The 26,770-nt window shown below is 44.0% G+C and overlaps 1 protein-coding gene across 1 annotated transcript in view; it reads left to right on the forward strand.

Moving 5' to 3' along the window:
• The window catches only part of TMEM248 (transmembrane protein 248), a 92,174-nt gene extending 65,758 nt beyond the window's left edge, over positions 1-26,416 (forward strand). The window contains exons 6-7 of the mRNA XM_078679475.1: positions 22,542-22,685; positions 25,080-26,416. Coding sequence (XP_078535601.1) covers positions 22,542-22,685; positions 25,080-25,100 — 165 coding nt within the window. The 3' untranslated portion in view covers positions 25,101-26,416. The remainder of the gene's footprint in view (positions 1-22,541; positions 22,686-25,079) is intronic.
• The last annotated feature ends 354 nt before the right edge of the window (positions 26,417-26,770 follow it).

Below are 26,770 nucleotides of genomic sequence, written 5' to 3' on the forward strand. Positions count from 1 at the left end.
TCTCTCTTTCTTCCCCTAAGATTTGTGTGATGTGGCTGATCTTGGTCTTTAGAGCTTTGGCATAAGCTTGGGTTTCTATTCAATCAAGCGCTTTTAAGGTACTTACGGAGATCAAGTAAAATCTGTACTAGTAGAGAACATATTATATACTGGCAAATATCTTGTGCGAGAGATTAAAATACAGGCAAGCAGATATGAGACTAGAATCAGCCAGACTTGTAGAGAGAAAATGTTAGTTTAATGGATACAGGAGCCAGGGAACACGGTAAGATGAAGGAGAAGCAGTCAAAAGGGAAGGCACTGGCAGGAGGAACGGAGAAGACTTGAGAGATACAGTAACAGGACTCTAATGGAGTACTTTTCAAGGAATCTTCCGAAGCTTCAGGATTGCTGGGGACCTAGCTGTGAACCATCTCACATTAGACTAGTGTACCTTTTATAGGGTTTATATGAAATTAAGTTAGATATAGCTGACAAATGTGCACATGCCAATATTTAATCACGCTTGTGCAGAGAGGGAACTGATGTTCTTTCGCACCTGCTTAGATCGCAACATAGAAAAGATGATCTTCAACACACACTGAATTCTCCAATATAAAAGAGGAATGTTATTCTTATGCACATGTGCAAATTTTGCACATGTGCAAAACCCAGATGTGTCAACAGAAGAGAATGGTGTTATCTTGAGGATACCATTCCTTGTGTGATCTTAGGAATAGTTGCAGACGCTGTCACAAACCAAAGGCAGTTCTGAGGTCGTCATCTCCAGTCTGAGTTTAACTTAAGATTTTGAAATGACCTCAGTCAAGCTAATAAGAATACAGAACTTTGCATGAATTGGAAACGTCTGGATAGGAAGAAATAAGGAAAAAAATAATTCAAGACATAACCAGTTAAACAAATGTATGGACATATACGAACTAATAGGATTCCATAATGCACTCTTGACTGTCAAATGGAAAGAGGTCAACCAGTATTAATAGACAGGATGTCAGGACCTGCTCCCTCACCTCCCTGCGTTAGGTCGCGATCAGTGACAAGGCTTGTGAGACGGACGGAATGAGAATTGGGGCTCTAACCATTCCAGTCCTAGACCATGATGCAGTTTACAACATTGTTGGGCCAATTGCAGAGGCTTGATTAAACTTTGTCCTTCACTTTGGAATATTGCAACCATTTTGATCTGTGCGTGGTCCACAATAAAAGGAGTCCACACTCTGCTTCAACTGCCAGTTATTGAGTCTCCAGCCACCGTAGAAGCAGACCTCCTCGAGAGAATAGACACAAGATTTCAAGGGAGTGGTTGCATTCTGCTCTGGCTTAAGTATTCGCAGACTGTGATACAAGAGCTGCCCTCAACAAAAATATGATCAGTATAATGAAGCCTGAAGACCAGTTGGTATTATGACAGTAGACTGTTACTTTGCATAGTACGTTTTGTTCCCAGTTACCAAATGTTAGGGGATCTAGATTGTACTTCTTGAACAGCAAGCTAAGTTTTTCTAAATTTTGATGAAGTGGCACCACAACCATACACTCATTCAAGGATGGTGATGAGTTTTTCTTTTCTCGATGGATGCTGAAGGTTGATCATTTTGGTAGCTGCTGCTTGTGCTTCTGTCATTCTGGACACATCACCCTGTCTAGAGTAGAAGTATAAATCTTACTGTTTTGGCTCATAAGTCCTTTGAAACTATGGCAGCAAGTGACCATGACTTGGACCCATAAAAATAGTTGTTCCAGTTACTCGTTTTCAGAGAATCGATGCCGTACACCTTTTTTTTTTTTTTCGACCTCAAACTCAGCACTGTTTCAATGTGAGAAGGATCACTATTGTGAAAATCCTCCTTTTCATTATGATGAAGAGTTATAAAGCAACCACTTGACTTAACACTTTCTTCATATTTCCCTAATCTTTCACGAGAAACTCAAAGGGTTTTACATAATCCTGAAGTCTGTAGATTGCTCGAATTCTATCTGGGATTTACCTACACATTCAGACTTCTGACAGGCTATTTGTTATTTATGACTGATATTCTCTGCAGAATTTAATAGTTTTCTTTGACTGCTTGAGTAATTTTCCTGTAACGTTACTTAACAATGCAGAGAAATCTCACATGCACTCGTGTAACATTATATATGTTGTTGTTCCTCCCTGACACGAGACCGTAGGGACATGTAGAAACAGACTATGGACTTATTATGGTGATATTTTTAAAGTGCCCATAGACTTTCAAGGAATTAGACAAATACACTGCCGTTCAGTCTCTGATGTAGAACGCATGTTACATTTTGTTTGGGCCAAGTAGCTTCCAGTATGCAGCCTGACTTTATCCTTAATAGGATTTTACCATTTTTGACTACCCTGGCTAGACCGTATGGACTGCCAGTTCCGACTTTTTGTCGGAACCTGTGATGCCTAGCATTGTTTAATGCTCCGATTTACAATCAGAGTTTCATCCAAATAAAATTCTGAGAGGTATGTATACTTATTATGGTATATCCCATCTCTTTTGGATCAGTCCTTTTAATTTTTCTAAAAAATTTAAATCTGTCTTGCTTTGTCACCCTTTTGGTTGTTGCTTTTTTGTTTCGTCATCTCTATTGTTGGAAATATTTTAGAAAACTGATACTATTTGTGGGTTGTATCAAGGTGATATGGTTTTTGTGTAAGCGGCATGATAAACCTCTCCTACCAAATGTCCATTGTACATTTATGGAATGGAATAGAAAAGCTAGGATTTAATTTGCAAGCTTATTTGTGCCCTACAGCCAAGGCAGTATACATAACGTTACAGCATTAGGTTTCCCTGATTGAAATCTGTAAAATGGCTGCTTATCATTCTTTTTTGGTCTTTATAGGCTCTTAATGTTCACTCACATTTTTAGGTTCATTTGTGACAAGCCTTTTAAAGAGGTCATCTTTGTTTAACTGAGTATCAGTTGCATGCTTTCGCCTTTATTTATTATGAGTTTTTATTTTTTGTGACGCTGGAGAAGGAGAACTGGGCTTGGCAAAGAGTACGGATTACTCACTGTAGTGACTATTCTGCTGCTGCTACGGCTTAGTCCTCCTACCTCCCGGTATACTATTCATCTCTCACTCTCGCCTGGCCTGTGTTCTCAAGGCAAGTTCACAAATGAAAAATCTCCGCTATGCGCAACTACCGGGCAAGTATATAAGGAGAGGAATTTTTTTTATTAATTTTCATGCCTATTCACTTGTAATCTGTTGACATTTGTTTTGTCATGCTGGGTAGAACTATTCAAGTCCCCTGGTCTGGAGCCAGGACACCGCATGTGCCTGAAGAATTGGAACCATGGTCTAGGAATTCAAGAGTCACTTTATAAAATATGTTTTGGATTCCTTATGCAGATACTAGCACTATATTAGCAAAATGACTATTGAGCTAGGCCGTCAGCAGTTCACCCTTACAGTCCTTTGAGTTAATTTGCATCTATCAGCAGAACAGGTTCCTCTCCCTATTACTTGACCTTATATAACCCATTTTTGGAGTAATCTTTGTTTCTGGTAGTTGTCATTCACGAAAAGTTAATTGAAGTCATAATTGTGTACGTATTGTTGCCCTGTGATGGGTAATCTGACTTTTCAAACAATCAACTTTATTTTATTTAATATGTGGCAGAGGGTCACTGTTGCTCGTGGTGTAAGTAACCATTCTGTTTTGTAGGCTGAGCGGTGGTGTATATAGTGTTTTCCTTCTAAAGAAGGAGAATTTTTATGTGAAGGTGGCTGAAGTGTGCACACTTTGACTTACTTAGGGAGGAGAAGATTAAAATGTTTGCCCTGCATCTGAACGTCTCACTTGAGAATGATGGGGCGTAAGGCTGCAGCTAGTCCGCTCCCATATGTCCAGGCTACCACTCAGCGCATCCCTTTGTGGCAGAGGAGAAATGCTACAACACCTTCTGTTCTCCTTCCACCGAAGGTCCAACTCTGAGTAAGATTTCCTGCATTAGTGGAAGTGAAAAATGTGAGTAAATGTAAATGTAAATGTAGTTGAGCTTATATAGCGCACAGCTACCCGCAAAGCAGGTGTCCCGGCGCTTGCTTAGGGAACCCTTCCTGATATTCCCCTGTGAGATAGCAGGGTATCCACAAGGTGAAAGTCAGGCATCCCGCCACGAGGGGCCATTGTGGAGATTAAGCAAGCTGTTGCCCAGAGTCGCAGAGTGTGAACCCGTGAGTCGAGGAGGCACCGGGGTGAGAATTATCGAGTCCGTGGAATTTTTAGCCCAAGACCCGCCGGGGCGGGGGAATTGAACCCTGCTCCAGGACCGATCTCAGATTCCGGGTCTGCCGCTTCTAACCCCTGAGCCACACTTCTCCAGTAATCGTGTGGATCAAATTTTGGCAACTAATGTTGTTCTGGGCTCTTTTCAAACATTTATGTTCTTTTAACATCACCATTTTCACATGGCAAAACTCACGTTTGTAAAAGAAATATGTGAATTGGTGAACTTCACAGACCTAAAATATACTGATTACTGTTGTGTTATCCAGGCTTTCAAGCCATTCTGTATACCTGCATACGGTCAGCTGTCATTTGATTCAGTACATTGCTGACAACTCATTGTTACATGACAATGAGAATTGTTCTGCCTATGGAGTTCTCTGTATCCTAGAATAGTCTGTATTCTAATTGGGTGCATGAGCATTGCATTAATTCCAAGTTTCCCATAATACTGTATTGCCATTAATATTAAGTTCAGAATTGATAGGTACCCTAAGAGGTTTACTGTACACTTTTATGGCTGTCCTGGGCACACATGCTTGATTGATAGGGCAGGGTGAAGACCCATGACTTGAAGTCTGTGGGCAGTATTTTATGAACCACTGCTTCATAAATGCACCGGAGGCTGTAGTACGGAAAGTGCTCTGGGTGAGCAAAAGTTGGGTATGCTTGCTTTCGGAGTACTTTTGCATTACAAAAAGAGCCGTAGATGCACGCTCCGCCCCTTCTGATATAGAGATCGCGCGCACACACAGGTAGCCATGTTGACTATCCCAAGTGTATTCCCTCACTTACTTGGGAGCATGACCTAAGGCACATTGCCTCTGTGGCCGCAACATAATATGGACTTGGGCACTGAGGCAGAGAGCACTTTAGGAAGCGCCTGCCATAACAAACAATGCACTGTTCGAGCACCCCATGAAGGCAGCCCTCTGGAGGAACCTGTGCCCCTGCACCCCCTCCCCTCCTCCTGCACAGTGAAAGACTGAGCTTCATGCACCAGCTCTCTCTTTTACTAATACACTGTCCCAAGGGCAGCTTTGGCTTGCAGTATATCTGCCCCTTATTAGAAATACTGTGGCACACTGTCCCTGTTCTCTACGTAAAGGTGCACCACATCGCACACAGGGATGTCTGGAACTTGGGGCCTGTTGTCCATAGGCGCCATTGCTTGGTATTGAGAATAATGGTGACATGGTCTAAATTTTGGCAGCCAAGGCAAAACAGACTGCAGTGTGAAAGTGCCATGAAGAGAGTAAGGTGTACTTCGGTTGCCTTGGTCATTGGAGGATTGCCATAGTCTAATTTCAACAACATCCATCCCGGGAACTTTGTCTTAAAGTCCTGCTTATAGATGCCAGAGTTGGATAGAACATTCTGCGTCATCTTGGTTAAGCATGAAAGGAGTTTGGGCATCTTCACTAAGATAATGCTGAAGGATTTTGGCAATCAGTGATAATTGACTTAGATTCAAGAGCGGTGTTAAAATCTAGCCAGCTATTGTCATGTCAATTATGTTTTTTGTGTTTTTCAGGTAATTTAGGTCAATCATAAGAGCTGATTACTGTCAATGTACTGCTGAAAGGAAACGTGATTCATAAAATGTCAAGGATTTTGGGAAATTCAATAAATGAATGTACAAGAGAATAAAACACCCAGCCCGTCAGTCAAGGATAAATAAGGACTACTTAAGGATCCACATTTTATCATCATTGGCTGCCATCCCTAGGCGAATGGGGACAGGAGGCGCACTTACGCAGCATGACTGGGCTTGATTGGCCAGTATGCCGCACTGCACACACCACCTTAGAGTGTACCTTCATGTTTGGGTTTCAGGGCCGTCAATCAGGTTGTGCGCGAAAGCGCTACCAATGACAGTCCTGCAAACTTTATTGTCCAGAGCGTGCCCGCAGCAGTTAGCAGCAGCACGTGTAAGTGTGTGTCTGCAAGCACACCTGCTACATCGTGTTGCCAGCCAACAAAATTAATAGTACTGTGGATGTTCAGTGTATGGGTCTCTCGGCGCAGGTGAAGTGTGTCGGGATTTGCTTTTTCACACGGTCACTGTCTCGTCACTTTACTAGAGGTACAGTGAGTTACTGAGTGAAACCAACGCGGCAATGGACTTCAAGAGTCGCACTTCGGGAAACAGATGGAAATTCCGGTAAGCAGACAGACAGAAAGGTAGAGGATGTTGAGGGTGGAAGATGGCTGCGAATGAAAAGCGAGGAGCAGTAATTGAGGAATATTATGTGGGAGAAAGACGTAACTGCTCCTAAATATTGTCAAACCCCCCCCCCCCCAGTGATAAGTTCCCATCAAAGACTATTTGAATACTGTGAATTCCTCTAAATGCAATGTAGGCCTCTCTTTGATACTGCGAGAAGCCAGCCTGAATACTGCATGCCCCACCTAAATTACACGAAGCCCTGCATGCACCAGCCCCTTTCTAATGCTGAGCAAAGTCACTGTGCATTCTCTGTCACCCCAGGTAACTATTAGCGGCGATACTACGTGTCTCTCTTTTTCACCCCCCCCCAGGGGCGGCAATCTGAGGGATAGCCCCGGGCGCCACAAGTTCAAGTTCAAGTTCGGGCATTTATATAGCGCACTACTCACCCAGAGGGTCTCAAGGCGCTAGAGGGAGGGGATCATTATTTGTCGAATAGCCAGGTTTTCAGTTCTTTTCTGAAGGAGATGTGGTTCTGAGTAAGGCGGAGGTGGGTGGGGAGTGAGTTCCAGGTCTTGGCAGCCAGGAAGGAGAAGGATCTGCCACCCATGGTGGATTTTCGGATGCGCGGGACTGCGGCGAGGGCTTGATTGGATGATCTTAGTTGGCGGGTGGGTTTGTAGAAGGACAGTCGAGTGTTGAGGCATTCGGGTCCTAGATTATAAAGGGCCTTGTGTGCGTGGGTGAGAAGGCGGAAAGTAATTCTTTTGTTGACGGGAAGCCAGTGGAGGTCTTTTAGGTGTCCGGTGATGTGATCTTGGCGCGGGATGTCTAATATGAGTCTCGCTGATGCGTTTTGGATGCGCTGGAGTTTTTTCTGTAATTTTGTTGTAATTCCGGCGTAAAGTGTGTTGCCATAATCCAGACGACTCGTGACCAGTGCATGGGTGACAGTCTTTCTTGTCTCGAGGGGGATCCAGCGGAAGATCTTTTTGAGAATGCGAAGGACGTTGAAGCAGGAGGACGAGACGGCGTTGACTTGTCTGGACATTGAGAGAGAGGAGTCTAGAATGAAGCCAAGGTTACGTGCATGGTCTGTGGGTGTGGGTGCTGTGCCCAGAGCGGAAGGCCACCAAGAGTCGTCCCAAGCTGAGGGGGAGGATCCTAGGATGAGCACCTCCGTTTTGTCTGAGTTGAGTTTTAGGCGGCTCTGTTTCATCCTTTCGGCTACTTCTTTCATGCCTTTGTGAAGATTGTTTTTGGCGGTGTTGGGGTCTTTGGTGAGGGAAAGGATTAGCTGGGTGTCGTCGGCGTAAGAGATGATGTTGAGGTTGTGTTGACACGCGATAGAGGCGAGAGGGCTCATGTAGACGTTGAAGAGGGTGGGACAGAGTGAGGATCCTTGAGGTACGCCGCAGATGACTTCGGTGGCCTCTGAGTAGAATGGGGGAAGTCGGACTCTGAGTTCTCCCAGCTAGGAACGAGATGATCCAGTCCAAGGCTTTTCCTTGTATGCCGATGTTGCTGAGGCGTTGTATAAGGGTGCTGTGGCAGACTGTGTCGAAAGCGGCGGAGAGGTCGAGTAGGATGAGGGCCACTGTTTCTCCGTTGTCCAGGAGTGCTCGGATGTCGTTGGTCGCTGCAATGAGGGCGGTTTCGGTGCTGTGTTTGGCTCGAAATCCGGATTGAGATGGATCCAGGGAGTTGTTAGATTCCAGGAAGGCGGCGAGCTGGCTGTTGACGGCTTTCTCGATGACTTTGGCCGGGAAAGGGAGGAGGGATATGGGTCGGTGGTTTTTCAGTTCTGAGGGGTCTGCTGTGTTTTTTTTTTTAGAAGGGCGCTGAGTTCGGCGTGTTTCCAGATTTCTGGGAAGGTGGCAGAGTTGAAAGAGCAGTTGATGACATCGCGGAGTTGGGGGGCGATGATGGAGTCAGCTTTGTTGAAGATGTGGTGGGGACAGGGGTCAGAAGGCGAGCCAGAGTGGATTGAGTTCATGAGGCGAATGGTGTCTTCAGTGGTGATTGGGTTCCAGGCATTGAGGTTGTGAGTTGGAGGAGTGGGATCTGAAGGGGGTGGGTTGATCACTGGGAGTATTCTTGAAGCTGTTGTGGATGTCGGCAATTTTGTTGTAGAAGAAGGCAGATAGCGCATCGCAGAGGTCTTGGGAGGGAGTGATGTCGTTGGATGCTGCGGTGGGGTTAGTGAATTCTTTGACGATATTGAAGAATTCCTTGCTGTTATGAGAATTGTTGTCGAGGCGGTCCTTGAATGCTGATTTCTTGGCGGATCGAATCAGTTGGTGGTGTTTGCGGGTGGCTGTCTTGAGGGAGGCCATGTTGTCTGAGGTTGGGTTATTTCTCCAATTCTTCTCCATGGTGCGGCATAGCTTCTTGGATTTTTTAAGTTCATCATTGAACCAGGGAGCCTTTTTGCTGGCTGATTTCAACTGGTGCTTTTTCAGGGGGGCTAATTCGTCCGCACTGTGGGTAATCCATTGCCTGAGGTTGGTGGCCGCTTGGTCTGGGTCCATTGAGAGGGTGGGAGGGTTTTGGTTGAGTGATGTGAGGAGTTGGTCGGTGGTGATTTTGTTCCAGTTTCTCCTGGGAATGGGTTGTGGACGGTTGTGGGTCAGGGTGGTTTTGTAGCTGAAGTGAACACAACTGTTATCCGTCCAGTGGAGAGCTGTAGTGCGATCGAAGGAGATGTGCTTGCTGGAGGTGAAGATGGGGTCGAGCGTGTGTCCGGCTGTGTGAGTGGGGGTGTCAACAAGTTGTTTGAGTCCGAGATTGGCCAGGTTGTCCAGAAGGGTGGTGGTGTTGCTGTCGAGTATGTTATCAAGGTGGTAGTTGAGGTCTCCTAGAAGAATGTAGTTCTCGGAGGCGAGGGCGTGCGGGCTGACGAAGTCTGTGATGTCGTCGCTGAATTGAGTGCGGGTGCCTGGAGGTCTGTAAATGAGGGTGCCTCTAAGGGTGGTCCTGGGGTCGGCGTGGATCTGGAAGTGGAGGTGTTCGGCGGTTGCAAGATTGTCGTCGGGGCTGGTTGTGATTTTGATGGTGTTTCTGTGGACGATGGCGCTGCCTCCTCCAGTTTGATTGGAGCGGTCTTTTCGAATAATCTTGTAAGCGTCCGGTATGGCTATGGCGATGTCGGGAACAGAAGATGCGTTCATCCATGTTTCAGTAAGGAAGGCGATGTCAGGTGACGCAGTGTCGATTAGGTCCCAGAGTTCTGTTGCATGTCTGTGGACCGAGCGGGTGTTCAGTAGGATGCATTTCAGGCGGTTGGGTTCGGAGATGTGTGTGGAGGAAGTGGGTTTGGTGAGGGTCCTGAAGCAGTTGAACTTGCAGGAGAGGCAGGCGAATGGGCCGTGGGTACGTCCTGGGGTGGCTTCGCAGCATAGTGGGGTGCGTCCGGGGTTGAGGGCGAGAAAAGTAGCGGCATCATAACTGGTTTTAGTGGCTTGGGAGTGGCGGGGGACAGGCGCTGGGCGCGGTCCAGGCGCGGACGGGCGTAGACGGGCTTACCTTTGGCGCACCTTCGGCGCGGCCACAGCGCGTGGACGCTGCGCGGGAAGGCATCTGTCTTAAGTGGATGGAGGAGAGGGGAGGGGCGAGGGCGGGGCAGCTGGGAGGCGGGATCGTGGTGGGGAACTGGGCTCGGGGTTAAATAACAAACAACAAAATGGCTGCGAGCCAACAAGTCTACCACGAACAGATTAGGGCACAACCTGAGTTAGGCTAGGGAAAAGGGCAATGGCGCCAGTACAATTAGCCCAAAATCAATGACACAGTTTAAAGGCAGTCAACACAATTGATTGGTAACCTAATGTGCACTGTGGCAGTATAGCGCTCTGAAGTGATCCAAACTCCTGTGTAGCGCTACGGAAAATAAACAGCACTCTAGCACACGAGAAAGTGTCAGTAGTGCGAGCAGAGCGCTACTTCAATCGATCAGGCATGCATAGAGTTAAGCAGCTGGAGTGCGAGCAGAGCGGGACCCAAATTCTATAATAACAAATCAGTGGTAATGCGAGCAGCTGGAGCGTGAGCAGAGCGGGCACAGAATGAGTCTGCACTAATGCGGGCGGAGAGTTAAATCTGAATTTGGCAGGCAGCTGTAGCATGAGCAGAGCGGGCGCAAAATTAATCTGGACTAATGCGGGCGGAGAGATAATAAATCTGAATTTGGCAAGCAGCTGTAGCGTGAGCAGAGCGGGCGCAAAATTAATCTGCACTAATGCGGGCGGAGAGATAATAAATCTGAGTTCGGCAAGTAGCAGTCTGTAGAAATATCTTAACGATACCAGTTCTGGGTCGGGTCGGGGCAGGGAGCAGCGTTGGGAGCGACCGCTTCTGGCAAGTGCAGGACGGTCACAAGCTCTAGCTACGCCCCTGACAGGCCCTGTGACACGCTGCTCCGGTGATGCGACGCGAGCCTTGCGGTAGCGACACGCTTCTCTGGTGATGCGATGCGAGCCTCGCGGTAGGCCTGCAAACAGAATTCCCAGCAAGGAAATTCAGGGGGGAGCTGGTGGTGAAGTCTTGTATCCCTGAGGTTTCAGCAGGAGGCAAGCACAGTTCAAGCCCTTGGAGATTCTTCTTCAAGATGATGAAAGTTGAAAATAAAAGTTTTCTCCTTTCCTTGGCAATAAAGAAACCACTGCAGTCCAACCCCAGCAATTACAACTGGCACAGGGGTAGTCAAAAACTCCTGCAGATTCTCTGGTTCTTCTCCTTGGCAAAAGGTCCGTCTTGATGTCCAGAAGTGATCTAATGTTCTGGGTCCCCCTTTTTATACACACAAATACTTTGTCTCTGAAGGCAGAGAGTGTCTGCACCTAGTCCAAACCAGTTCTGGGTGCATTCTGCCAGTGCACAACTTCTTCCTTTGTCAGTGTGGGCCAGGATTATCAGACGCACCACAGGAGGCGGAGCAAGCATTGTGGAAGGCAGGCACAGTCCTATTTAGGCCCAGGTGCTCTCCCTCTCACCACTCCCAAAGCAGATAGGTCTATTCAGCCTAGTGCTGACTCACCCTGTCTCCTGTAGCAACCCCAGCCCCTGTCACTCACAAACCAGACATGGAATACACAATCTAGCAGAGGCAGGCTTGAATGGCTAGGCAAGAAAATACCCACTTTCTAAAAGTGGTATTTTCAAACTCCGAATGTTAATACCAACTTTACTAAAATATCTATTTAATCATTCGGAGTTCAGGCATACTAAATTTGTTTTTCTACCATGCTCCCTGGGTCAGTTAAGATTATAAGATGTTATAATCAAACTGCCCATTCTGGGCTATGGGGAGAGGTAGCCTTGCAATAGTGAAAAACGAAATTGGCTGTAATTCACTACCAGGGCATGCTACACACATTTGTGTGCACATACGTTGCACCCTGCCCTAGGGCCTACCTTAGGAGTGGCTCACATGTAGAAAAGGGACGGTTTAGGGACTGGTAAGTGGGTGCCCTTACCAAGTCTACATAGCAGTACTAGACTGCACACAGGCTCTGCAATGGCTGGCCTGAGACACACTTTACAAGCTGCTTCTGTGGTTGGCACAATCAGTGCTGCAAGCCCACTAGCGGTAATTGCAAACACAACAGTGATGGACAGAATGTGGATCAATGTTACACATTCACCCCAGTCCAAAGATCTGGGCCCAAATCCGGGCCGGTCCTCGGATGCTTGTTTCCGTTCTGGGAAGGACATGGCTTTTGTAGTTCGGACTGGACTGATCCCATGGGGCACAGGGTCAGCGCTGATTTGCATATCGCCATTGTCTAACCCAGGGTGGTGTGGAGTGGAAAAACGATGGATTTGGGCCCAGATCTTTGGACTGGGGTGAATGTGTGACATTGATCCACATTCTGTCCATCACTGTTGTGTTTGCAATTACTGCTCTAAGTGTACTGGGGATGCTCAGACGTGAGTCCCAGGCACTCCACACCACTGGAATCAAGCTAGCCGGGCTGATGAGAGGTGTTACCTCGAAACCGGGCCGGTCCTCGGATGCTTGTTTCCGTTCTGGGAAGGACATGGCTTTTGTAGTTCGGACTGGACTGATCCCATGGGGCACAGGGTCAGCGCTGATTTGCATATCGCCATTGTCTAACCCAGGGTGGTGTGGAGTGGAAAAACGATGGATTTGGGCCCAGATCTTTGGACTGGGGTGAATGTGTGACATTGATCCACATTCTGTCCATCACTGTTGTGTTTGCAAGCCCACTAGCAGCATTAGATCTACAGGCCCTGGGCCCACATGGTGCACTGTACTAGGGTCTGACAAGTAAATCAAATGAGCCAATCATGGAGTCACTAATCCATTACAATAATATACAATAGGGAGCACTTGCACTGTGGCAGTGAATAGCATTGGCACACTGCCCAAACCATCTAAAACCAGCAAAACATTAAAAACAGAGGAGACAATGGCAAAAAATGGAAGGGAGACTCACGCCAATGGTACCAGGTCTAACAGGTGGCAAGAAGAGACAAACTATTTTTAAAATTTGCACAGGCCAAAGGAGCAAGATTTGTTGCTCTCTTTATCTGAGTCCTTTGCTTTCTTTGGAATAGAGCCTGCTATGTGAGTATTGGATGGATTTACATTTTCTATACAGAAAACTTGTAGTGCTGTCTGAACTACGCTATTTGAACATCAAATCGGGCTTATTGACTTATGATAAATGGGAAAAAAGTTTATGGCAGACCTTCATGTTATTTAAGAAGTAACCATGCCCCTATTTTGCAAACTATTTGCACATGTACCTCAAACAAGTTTACATATAGGTGAAGTGGCTTAGGGAAAACCATGTTCAAAACCGGTCTCCTCTGTAGTGATGTTATTCAGAATGTCGGGAAAGAATGCCTTTGGGTATTTCTCTGCTTGTCCCAACCCTGCATAAGCACTGAAAGGATAACTGATAACTGGGTTGGCATTGATTTTGCCGTGGCCTTTTTGTAAGATACTTCAGAGTTAGCAGATATTGTTTAATATTGCAAATTGTCATTATTTGCCCCCACCCAGTGTGATTTTATTAATAAAAAAAAATAAAGACCCACGTTTCAGACCAACGACAGACTATTAGCCATGTTTAGCTTACTGAGCAAGGTTTGTGCGAAAATGTTATGCATTTCAGGGCTAAGTGCAAGAGCATGTTGGTTGTTGAAATAGAGTGAAGTCAACAGCTTGCGTCCTTGAAGGTGACACTGCTGAAGATCCTTCTATCTACTGCATAAGTACAAGATTGACTACATTAAGCCCAACACAACTGCTATCATCTTACAGTGAAGACTTTTGTTGTCCGGTCTTGCTGGTAATTATGAAGTGTGCTGCAAAAATCACTACGTTTTGGTGTAAATAAGTTCAGTAGGTGCTTTGGCAGCCTTACTTTACATCCTTTGTTATTGGCTTACAATGTGACATTATTCATTGTAGTCTGTTGGTCCTCTATTTGATGGTTTGCACTTGAAAGGAACATGCAATGAGGACATGATCTTGAAAGATATCACTCGCTTAAGAAGTGCTCTAGTAGGTCAATTTGTTTACATTATCTACCCAAGCCTTTTCATTTTTTAGGGGCTTGTTCTTATATTTGGACTTCTGATGGTAGGAAGGCTGCTAAATATTTCCCAGTGCATGTGGTCTGTCACTATAACATAGGAAATGATTGACAGACACCACTTTGCTTGTGACCTTTAGATAGCCACACATTCGGAATGTGCAAATGTGTACAGTTGCCATCGATACTAAATACCCCCACGTGAGATGCAGTGTGGCTTTACACCACCCACATGTGGGATTGGGTTTTAAGAAGATCACTGCTAGGCTATTGCTAATATGACAGACGAAACCGGTTTTCGTATGGTATTGGTCTTCTCTAACATTTGAAAAGTCACCATTGTCTTAATGTCCCGAAGTCAGCGTTCATGCTTACTGTCCAGAGGTGAAACTTACAAGTTGTGCTAATCTTGCTTGTTTCAACAATAACCACACCCAAGAGCTTTTATTTAAGTCTTGAAGACTTGTGGCTGATTTCCGTTAATATAGCTGCTAATTGCTTAATTGTGTGGTTGGGCCTTTTTAACCAAGTGACATTGTAATACACAGTGCGCCTAACCCATTAGAAGTTTGAAATATGTGGGAGTATCTTACAAGCTGAAAGCGCCCATTCCCCTCTCTGTGCGTCTTCGAACCCAAAGCGTGAAGAAAGCTCCACCACTTAAATCAGGATTCCATTAAAAAAGAGCAGAGGAAACCTCAGTCAACAGGTGGGTGACCAGAGCGAGGGTAGGGTGCGGTGAGAGACTATCGAACGCCGCTGAGAGGAGGAGGAGAATGAGGACTGCTGTTTCTCCTTTGTCCAGTAGGGTGCGGATGTCGTCTGTTGCGGCGGATGTCGTCTGTTGCATCGAGGAGGGCAGTTTCCGTACTGTGGTTTTTTCCTGAAGCCGGATTGGGAGGAGTCGAGGATGTTGTGCTCGTCGATGAATGTGGCGAGTTGGCTGTTGATGTCTTTCTCAATGACTTTTGCTGGGAACGGGAGCAGGGAGATGGTTTCTGCGCCTTATGACCAGTCATGCCTCCTATGGCGAGCATGACCGTATTAACATTAAATGTAGGATTGATTTCATTGTCGCAGCTTTACATGAGACCCTCAAGAACCGCTTTGGCATCAATGGCACAGTCCTGAGATAGTTCACGTCTCATCTTCAACATATTTCCCAACAAATAAAAATTAACAGCTGTCTCTTGAATCCCGCTCCGGTACCATAGGGTGTACCTCAAGCCTCCATCCTTTCGCCAGCCCTATTTAGTATTTTTTTAATGGAACCCTCACATTTATACTGAACCAAGTTGGTATCAAGTATCACCTATATGCCGACAACACAACTTTACTATAGAATAAAATCACCCAGCAACATTTGACATCTTAATGCCACACTAATTAAGATACCAACTTGGCTAACCACCAGCCACCTTCAGCTGAACCCCAACAAGACTGAACCACGTCTCCTCTCACCAGAAAACAAACCCACAGTCATCCAAGAATGGCTCAAAAATCTGGATGCACCCCTTAGAACAATTCTCTATGTGGCTGCCAGGCTCCTCACAGGAAACAAACAGTTTGACCACATCGCACCAGCCCTTAAAAGGGCCACTTGGCTTCCCATAAAAGGAAGATGCATCTGCAAGATAGAATGCATCACCCGCAAAGACCTACATAAAAAAAAAAAACTATTGAGAGGAGAAAGACTGGGCTTTTCAGAATCTCAACTCTCTTCTTCTCATAATTCTCAAACTTAAAAAGAAATTATCACATTCACGCTCCTCCGGAAATTCCCACCACGATTTGGAACTCACTCCCTGAGGATCTAACCCGCACTCCCTCCTTTTCTTGCTTCAAACGGGACCTCTTGGCTCTACTACTCTTCAACTACTTCAACAAGAACGCTAGTTGATTTCTGTCTCCCACAGACACAACCCTCTGACAATTAGTCCCCTGACTAATTGACTGTGCAGACTCAAATTTATCCCCACCCCATTACCAATTTCTTGATTTGTTTTATACTACCGTGTCCTTACTGTGGACTACATTACTGCTCTTTTGTCCTTTATTTTTCTATATGACTGTTTTTAACTCATTTGACTGACTTTCGTCCGGTACTTCCTGTAAATGTATTCTCAAAACATGTAAAGCACTCTGATACACTTGTTTCTAGCTGTGTAAAACTCAAATACATTGATACCAAGTTAACAAAGATGGCTCATCTTGAACACCACTGTCCAAAGTGTACTAGATAAAATCAAAATGCTCAATCCACTGCTACAGAAGCATATGTGAGGAAGTGGCTTGGGCCCCGTTATCATTAAATAAAGGATGATTAACAGCCTCCCATAATTTACTGCTATCATCGCTAAGAGAGGCCTCTGTGAGATTGGCCCAAGTTTCATCTTTAATTGCTCTCTTCCTTGAGCGTAGCACCTTCTTGTAGGCAATGCGCTTACTGGCTACTTGACACTGATCTTTGGGTTGAGCTTGGAGTGTAGACATTAATAATGTGTGAGGTTTCAAGCTATCTTTGTCAGTCAACAGAGATTACTATTTGCTACAAGTTTAGAGGAGAGTGATAGACTGGCTTTAACATTTGCCCCAATCACTGAATAAGCATTCATGAAAACACCGTCTTCACATAAGTCCCCCAAACACAGATCAAATTCTCATCGCTTGGCATTCACAAGGGCTTTTAAAAAATCCCTTGGACCAATCTTAGACCACTCAGCCTTCATCCATGATCAGTGGACACGCACTTCACATGGTTAAAAACATCCTGAACTGTGCTTGGATGTTACAAGTTGGTAACACTAACTGAGCTACAATAGTGATCACTAAAACCACAGAATCTTCTATCAAAATCAACTAAAGAATCCCACAAAGATACAGAAGCAAAAATAAAATCTATTGTGGCGTACAAGCCTTTTCCACTAAAAGTAGGGGCAAAACTACTATCTGCGCTTTGGGACGTTTTGGTCATGGCACATTCTAAGTAAGATTCTAAAAGTAATTTATATTCATAAAGTTGCCCGCTTGACTTTGTTCCAGGTGCAAGAAATCTTCATTATGCACCTGATTACATGCAGCAAAGGAGTGAGGGCAGAGGTGAGTATTAAAATCTCCCACTAAAATAAATCCTTTTTGCATTGCTACATATATCCTTGTTCAACAATTGATACCTAAGAGTGGAGAGTGTGTTGCAAAAGGAGGGACCAGTAGTTCCATAAAAAAGTTTAACAAAGCAAGATCACCCACCGCAGGGGAGGTTAGCACAAATACTTGCAAATCTGCTCAATTAACTGCCATGTGCCAAAGTTGACAAACTCCCCTTAGTGAAGGTACAGCATGATTGAAATATGATTTATAATCCTGCAAAAAAAGGAGCCTTCCACATCCTACGTTTCCTGTAGGCATACTATGGCGAATGAGCTGAGAAATGCCAACCAATCGGGGGTCATTTCTTTTACTATATAATAGTAGTCCTACAACTATAATTCCCTACGGTGGTGAGATTTACACCATTTGATGGACTCCACCTAGCATCTCCACAATCCCAGCAGCAGGTACCTCCGCACAAAACCCCCCTAGTGTGCAACTTACTGCCTGGCCACCAAGACCGTCCCCCTTGTTGAGGGGATCACCAGTGTTATGATTAATCCGAATATTGGACCAGTTGTTCACTCCTACCCTCAGTGACCCAGCTTCATTGCTATCTAGGACCCCTGGTACTGATTGTTTGGTCTTGGGCAAACATGGATCATGCGCATGTGCTAAGCCTAGGCGTGTCTAGCCTGTTAGACTGGGAAGTGTGCACCAAGCACTACTCTATTAGTAGTAGAGGGCTACTGCGCTTGCCAGGATGTAATTAACACAAGTGATGTGGTGGCAGCATACCTGTTTTGTGTTTTATAAGCGTTAGGAATGTGAACAGGCCTATTTACCTGTGTCACTGGAGTATTGCCTGCTGTCCCAGGCCCACTCATGTAAAGTTCTCCTTCTTTGTACTTCACTCACCCGTGGCCTGCGTGATGACTGTATGTTGCTCTGTGAAGCACATGCTGCTTTTGTGTGCATGCTGTGTTGTATGTGTGCCTGTACACCTTTGCTTGGTACATAACATGTAGGACGGCAAGTTACATTATGAAAGCTCAGGGCATGGAACATGTAGATGGAGGTGAGGACTGCAACCTCACACAGGAATTGTGGATTGCTGACATTGGTGTGATTGGAACACACCCTGGAGGAACGGGAAACAGAGCCTCCTCTGTGATCATCAAAGGTCTCTGATCCCAGGAGAAGTTACTGGTCAGTGCTTCCTGAGCTTGTTGTCAGGCAAGGTGATGTGTGTGTGTGTGTGTGTGATAAGCTTGGCATTGTAGGCCCAGGGAATCATAATACAGGGGAAGGCTTAGTAACCTTTGTGAGACACATTTTAGTGCAGGATCACAGTGTGATCCATGGTAACTCCCTCGGCCTGTGTTGTAAATCAGTCAGAATTGCAGACACTTCTGTTGTGGCAGATTGTCTGTGAAAGGATAAAGGAGAGGGCAATTCAAAGGATTTGACATCAACATCTCAAATTTCAATGGACCAGAATCTAAATCACATCTGTGTCTGGATATAGACTATAAATGTAGGACTGAGTCTCACATGTTATTCATCCGTGTTGACAAGATCACCATGACTTTGAGCTGGTGCAACCAGTACTTTGGATCAAAGTCTTTTAGTCTTTCAGCTGTGGGAGGGCCCATCACCCAAGAAGCCAAGAACACTTGCTTTGCACCTGAAGCATCAACCTATGCCTGCCAAGACTATTGTTCCCTCTGTTGAGGAGGAGAGAGTCTGAGGAGAGCGAGGCGAAGCAGATATCTTGGTGAGTGAAACGGGAGGAGTGTGGACTGGACTGGACCGTTGTTGCCAGTGAGAGCCTGCAATCTCTCCCGTTGAGAGGGTGGGGAGGGGGTGTGGAGGAATGGGGGTGTATTTCGTTTTGAGTTATTACTCAGTACAGCTGACATTGTTGGGGCATTCGCCTTTGCCCATGAATGCCCATATGCTGGAAGGAGGCCACTCGGAGAATTAGGCATATCAGAGGAGTCCGCTGAACCATCAGAGAGACTCTAGATCAACAGCAAAAGCCACACTGAACACTTCTACTACCCCATCACGTTACCTGCAGAAACTGTGATGGAGAATCTGCACCCAGAAGGCTGAAGCCGAGTGCAACCGCTTCAGCATGCCATTCCTGGGGACTGTGGTAAGACATGGTGCATCCTCCTCATTGTTGGAGCATGGGTGGATGTCTCCCCCCCGCCCTCCACCCCCCTCCTCCCACGGTTCCTGAACACTTCTTCGGCCTTGGGTTGGCAGGACTGGGGGAGGGCCAGAAGGGCTTTTGAGTCTTACATGAGCTCAGCATTTGCCATAGTGAGCTTCATGTTCAGGGTCATAGGGAGACTTTGTTTTACATTGCTAACTTGGGCAGCACTTTTTGGGGTCACCGTAAGTAAACGGCCAGGAAAACGGTTGTTAGCGTGGAGGAGGGAGGGGAAGGTCCCAGAGGACACGGCTTAGGAAAGTGTAAGATTGCTCACCCTGAGAGACTGTAGTATGTTATACAGTATACTAGATTCTACTTTATATGTGTAATGGATACTTCTTTTCCTACTAAAAAATAAGTATTGTACTGGGCAATCTGGTTATTGGGGTTCACGATTTGTATTTAAGTCTGGCGCCTTTGCTTACCTTGCTTCTACCACACCATGAGAAGCATTGAACTGCTCAAACCGCACTGCCACTGACATTCAAGTGCTGAAGGATGTTTGGTTGTCTCAGCCGTTGATGATCCATAGTAGGTCATCCCCCAAACAGCAGGAGTTAAATGCTTCAACCGCCATGGTTGTTCCCAGTAGATCCTGCCTGCCCAGTGGCCCTTTGAAAGGGGTCCTGACATACCTCCTAACTGCTGAATCTTTTCCTACCCCAGCTCAGATTTTTCTTTTACATTTTATTTTGGGGGGAACGTCACACATTAACTTTTATAATGTTTTTCCCATAATAGTTATCTAGATCAAATGTGTGTCCTTCCCGCTCCCCCCCCTGCCGTGTGTTGGGTTGGGGACTCTTTAGGTACTCTGGGATTCACCTGAAGGAAACTAGAAAAATAGCCAAAATAAAGGAACTTTTTTTTTATTGGGCATAGTGCTGCGGAAGAATGTCCGTTAAGAAAAAAAATGACATTAATGTAATGTTTGTGGTGCTAAGATCACCATCTTCCCAGCAATCAGTTGTAATAAACATATTCTGCCCCAGTTTTTGAATTTTTCTAAGTGGTAGTCTGTTTTTTGTTTCTGTTTTACCTACTTCAGGTTGTGGTAGAAACAGGTATGAAACCCACTTGTAAACCTGGAAACTATACTTGTATGAAAAGTAGACACAATTGCAAATTCAGCAAGGAGCCATTTGTGTAGATTGCTCGTAGTTTTCCCACAGAAACTAAATGTTGAAACCAAAAAGTAATGAAAATTAGTAAGATGAAGAAAAGAGTAAAGTTTGCATCAGTAGTTTTGTTTGTCCCGATGGCTGTTGTACAAAGGTAATGTACAGTTGCATCCCTCACACTTCTGGTCGTATGGATAAATATATTGTTTGTTGGTTGTCTACAAACATGTGAAAACCCAGAGTCAACAATTGAACTACAGCTTAAAATTATGGTTCATTGTGTATCAACTAGGCAGCAGATCTTATGGTAAAAGCTAATGAATGAAAATAGGTTGGAAGGGAACCTGTTATTTTTTAAAATATACCCATGATACTGAGTTATTTGTACAACCTTGAACTTGGAGTTGCCCATACTCTCTTGTGGTTTAATTGGCATTTTTCAACCTTTCTTCTGTCATGCCCACAAACTTCTATTTACAAGCCTAAAATGGAAAGAAATTCAGTTGATAATAGCAATTACTGTTCTGTATTTCCACAGAGCAGTACTGTTTTTATCGGCAGAAGAGTTGGAATACTGGGTGTTAAGAAGTTTGTGGAGTCCTGCAGATTTTGGTAACTTTTCCTCACAGAAATTTAGGAAAATGTGTGATTTTAGCTAAATTGCCATATTTGCAGGGCATTCTGGGTAGGAAAACTTAGTGGGATCCCCATCACACCACCCTGGATTCTACGAGTGTCTAAGTTTTAGAAATGTCTTGAGTTGGTAGTGTTCCCTTGCTTTTCACTGAACCAGAGCCTGACTAGTGTGGCCATTCACCATGGCAGGTGAGAGATAATTGGGATATGGCCTCTTATTGCTGGCCCATATTTTAAAACTAAGCTTAGGTGAATCCAAATTTCCTCACTTGCCATGAGGATATGAATGCTCTTGACTGCAGAGGGGAGGCAGGAGGCTGTTTCAGCTTTAGAGGTGGTCTTGTGATCTGATGTCAGTATGGGCAGCCCATATTAAGTATATAGTTATTTGTAAATATCCCTGGCATACAGTGGGCTTTCTGTTCGGTCCTTTATGGAGTGGAGTATTGCCTGATACCTGGTTGTGCCCGCCCAACCCCTCCTTTTTTAAAATTATTTTAGGATATAATATCAGTGCTGTGCAGTATGTTTTCTGCCCCATGGCGGAAAAACTGTGAAGCCTTTTTTGAGTTGGAGCATGGCCATATTCCAGGGTGGGTAGCCCCCTCCATCTCCTCCTTTTTATTTTATTTTATGTTTGTAGTATTCTTTTTTTAAGCTCCATTTTCTTGGTTGTTTAGTAGGCTTTCTGAATGCTCACCTCACCCCTTCTCTCCATCCCTTTTGCAAAAGTGCGTAGTAAGTTGATCCCTACTTGGGAATCATGGTCCTGGGGAGATCACCACGAGGCAACCCACTAGGGATTTTCGGCTTCGTGATCTCTTAGATCGGTGCATAGGGGCTTGGGTTGTGTGGGGGGAGGGGGCTGGGGGGAGCAGGTGGGGGAGGTCCAGCGGGAGTGACTGCCCCCGATTACTGATCAAAGAGAAAGCAGTCGGCAGCTAACTGTGCCAACTATTTTCACTTTCAATCAGTTTGATGGCAGTATGCTGTGCGTCACAATGACTAGAAACAAAAAGCTGATACGCAAGAGTAGCTCTTCTTGCATCTCAACATTTTTTTTTTTTTAAACCTGCACTAGAAGGATTTTCCTAAGTGCACTTGTTGACCCATTTCTGTCAATCACACTAGTGAAGAATTGCACTTGACATTAACGGTGAGAGAGATTGATTCAAGTGTAAAGGTTATTCTATATGGTTCTAAGCATGCATTTGCAGGATTGTGACGGTTAGAATTGCAACATACCATGTGTAATTTCGGAAAAACAGCTCGGTGAGTGACATCTTTTTTTTTTTTGTGCAACTGATGGGGGCATTTTGTTTCCTATAAATATTCAGTGTTCGTGTACTAACAAACGTACTTAGAGTGACTGTAAATTTGACTTTGGGTCATTTCAGATTTTAGGGAGGTAAAAGTTGTGTAACGAAAGTCCTTTTCAGTGTATAGAACTTTAACCTCTGTGATTGTTACATTTTGCAGGATGACCGATCGCTAATCAACTTGCATCTGATGCACACTAGCTACTTCCTCTTCGTGATGGTGATTACGATGTTCTGCTATGCAGTTATTAAAGGTAGACCAAGCAAATTGAGGCAAAGTAACGCTGACTTCAGCCCTGAAAAGGTAACGTTTGTTGTAAAAATCCTGTTGAATCAACGGCAGGCAATTGGGGCAATATTTTATATTGTATTTACATTTTTTCACTGGAATGATGGTCTAAACCTTTTGTATATTTTTGTTATTAAATCATTTAGATCAATACTTATGTTTGAGAGAGGAAAATCGTTTTTAAAACTAAATAACGAGCCAGTCTGTACTCTTCAGCCCCTTGTTTTTCTAAGTGGCAGTTGTTTTTTGTTGTTGTTGTTTTTACCTACTTTAAGTTTGGGGTGGAAACCGGTGTGAAATCCACTAGTAAACCAGGGAGCTAGATATTTATGTAACGTTGACAAGAAAAAGAAATTACAAGAAATTCAGTTGATAATACCACATTTTCTACTCTTATGTATTTCCATACAAGTGGGGTACTGTTTTATTGGCAGACGTGTTTTAATTCTAGGTGTTAGGAAGTTTGTGGCCACTTGCAGATTTTGGTAACTTTTCCTCACAGACATGTGGGGAAAATGCATGATTTTAGCCAGATGTTTCCAGGACATTCTGGGTAGGAAAACGTAGTGGAATATCTCCCTGGGTCTCTGTTTTAGAAATGTCCTGAGCTGGTACTGTTTCCTTGTTTCCAACTGAACCAGAGCCTAAATATTGTGGCATTTACCATGGCAGGTTAGAGGAAATTGGGATTGACCTCCTGTTTTTTCAGCACCCACTTTTCAATTATTTATTCATTTATTGGCTGTCCTCTCTTATTGAGGAGTTGTGACCGGTAACTTAGAAGAACGAGTCCGACTTCGGTGCACTGTTTTAACTGCTGGGATGTCCCTCCTAGTTTTTGGCTGTGGCCAAAACACTTGTGTGAAACATCGAGTATTGTATCATTAGAATCTAAGTGTCTCCCACACACCTCCAATTGCACACAGGCCCTGCAACACAGTTCCTAGATTATGCTTTATTTCTTCCCACTTTGTCCCTATGACCACAGCCTCTTGCTTCTGGCAAGCAAATTGGGCTCAATTTTGCATAGAATGTCAAACCCCCAATTGCAGTCTGCCATTATTTCGTGGTTCTCTGGCTCCCACATATTTTAGAGGTTACTGTCTGTAGGAAATGTGGTTGAATAAAATAAATATATATATATGTATGTATGTATGTATGTATGTATGTATGTATGTATATATATATATATATATATCTATATATATCTTAAAGCTTGGTTCCTTACCACCCTGTACATTTATGTGTGACTATTCTTCAGTGAAACCAGTCAAGCCAATTGTTGCCAGGTACGATTTGAAAGTATTTTTGCAGAGAATCGCTTCAACATAACTTTTGTGCCTTGCAATTTAGGGGAAAAATGCTATAGTACGGTGCTATCCTTACTCCAAGATGCATAACTAATTGTGCAGTTAGGCTGCATCCTGTGTATATATTGTGGTATCTGTTCTTACTAGTTGCGGTATTACTGCAGAAAAACCCACTGGACTCTTTGTGAACCCCTAAGTTTGTAGTGTGCCCAATGTAAGAAGCTTAAATGATGTAAAGTTTTAATAAGTACGCTTACTACTAAAGGTTATTAATACCAATTTAAACTCGGACCTATATTGTATACGAAAGTGACTATTCTGTGTGAAAGTGCTATTTATCTCACCTGGTCAATAATGGTACCACAGGTTCGTTATTTACCAACCGCAATAAATGGTACCCGTTACAGGTTTTAGGGGAATAACACATAGATGTTGGTGTTTAACACACCAAAATCTGCATGGTATGGTAAATACCTGTTAAATTTCAGCAGGTTTGACCTGCTGAAATTTCAAACGTGCTGAAATGTAACTTATTTAGAGGTATTTAATCCATCTGATAATTATCGGCTGCATTAAATACCTTCTGACTCGTAATTCCGACCCATGCGTAAACAGTGGTTTGCACATGGGTCTCAATTTAATGAGCAACTTGTAATCAGGACCCTATTAGTTTAATTTATGGCCCCTAAGGCGTGTAAAATTTTGTATGACTGTGAACGTCTTGTGTTTGCTTGGTTATTTCATTTGACAGCGGTCACTTAAATCCTGAAGATAATCAGAGCCAGAAGAAAGGGTACATGGGAGTGGGAAATAAAATCTACTTATTGTATTTTTTGCTTCCGAGGGTCTGCTGTTTGGTTTTCATCATCCTTCTCCTCTGTAGCTTTCTTTAGACTAGCAATAAGCATTTGTACATTTTTTTTGATCAGCCTGCACTGTGTGTGTGTGTGTATGGACCCACACAGTACTGTATGTATGTGTGTGTATAGGCACACGTGTGTGTGTGTGTGTGTGTGTACATATACACCCCACACCCACCAATAATAATGTAAAGTATTTCAGTGCCGTAAGGCGGTAACTGTATATTCCTTTCTTGCAGGTTGTGCTATCTGAAGCCTGATCCTTCTTTAACAATGGATGGAGAACCATCATCGTTGCCTGCTGAACCCAGAATGGGTCTAAACACTACTTCATCCCGCAATGTTGGTTTATTCCAACCAAAGACATTTCAAGTGCCTGTAATTGATTTGTACATATTTCTTATAGTATATAGAGTTTGTCCAAAAATGCACTTGTTCCGCAATAAATTGCGGCTGGAATATTTTGATTTTTACCTGTGGACATTGAGGAATGTTTGTGTCGATCTGTATAGTGACTTGGCGACCGTAGTCGAACCAATATATTTTTGTCTAGCAGCATCTGGGCAGATGAAGATGCCTTTTTGCCAGTGTCTCAAAAGGTCGGAAAGGACTTATTGTTTTCTCAGTGACATGTACAGTGTTTGGACAAAGTTTGCACCTTTGATATACTGCTACATTTAAAAAAATGACACTGGTTTACCACATGGGTCTAATGTTTAGATGTGGCCAACTATCTTTGCGGTTTATTCTTTGCTTTAAGGAAGAAGAGCTGATCTTTATACTTTTTTTGAAGGAAAAATAGGTGCATATTATTTACATTGTTAAACCGCTGTATCTAGAACAAATTTGTGCTGCCATGAGCAGTTGTAAACATGTTAATCCCTTTTAAATTAATTTCACTGAAATATTTTACATTCATATTTGTTGTCTTCTTTTTTCAATTTGAGCTGTCATTCCTCCACAATTTTATTCTGAGCCCTGAAAATAGTTCTGAGATATCATGTAAAGTTGAGTTCAAAGGTAAATACCCTTTTACAATACCTGGATTGCATTCCAACGTTTATTAGGCTGATCAAACAGATACTCCGATACGCAATAATTACTGTTTGCTTCAGTGGTGGAGGCATTCAAACCAAACACTAGTTTAAAGTAACTTGCGGTCAATAATGTAGTTCGCTAAAACTCTATCTTGTTCCACAGTCCAACGAGTGGAAACTCCATCACCATAAAGAAACCTAGCTGCTTAGTGAGCTACAGTCTGAAGCCTCTTCATTATCAGGGTTGTTGTATTCAATGTATTTCTTTTAATGTTGATTTTCTAAGACGGGTGCAAAATATTTGCACACTAGTGGTGTACAGTATATTTAGGAAAACTTAAGAGTACAGCATAGGAAAATAAATCTGAGTATGCTTGCTGGACATTCTCATTGTTCAATATGGCAGCATTGTTGCTTTATTGCTGCAAAACTGCACATCATTCTGATCTACAATAGTTTTCATAATACATTTGTTTCTGTTACAGCTCTTACTTCCTGACAGAGTGTGTTCAACCATAATTACAGTTAGTCAAAACATGGGTCTGCCTCTGTAGTGTTCTGTTATTTTTTTTAATATGTTATTGTAAATGAAATTTTGATAACGATTGCCGTAGTGTCAGTAATCTGTGTCATCACTTAATTCTTACCTATCGAATAACTATTTTCATTCCTGTGCAAGTGTGTGCTGGTTGAATCCTCATGCAAACTTGAAATGTGTTTCTAGGCATGGCAGACATGTCTTACCAGACGGTCCTCTATGATGGAGGGATAATTTGAGAGCGATATGCAATCTATTTGAGGTTACTTGTGACTTCATCTTCTCTACACTGAGTTCTACTCTTCTTGCTGTCATTTCCTTGTAAGGGCAGAATACAGAGGGTATCATATTGATA

This window comes from Lissotriton helveticus, chromosome 3_1, assembly GCF_964261635.1.
Source record: "Lissotriton helveticus chromosome 3_1, aLisHel1.1, whole genome shotgun sequence".
NCBI lineage: Eukaryota > Metazoa > Chordata > Amphibia > Caudata > Salamandridae > Lissotriton > Lissotriton helveticus.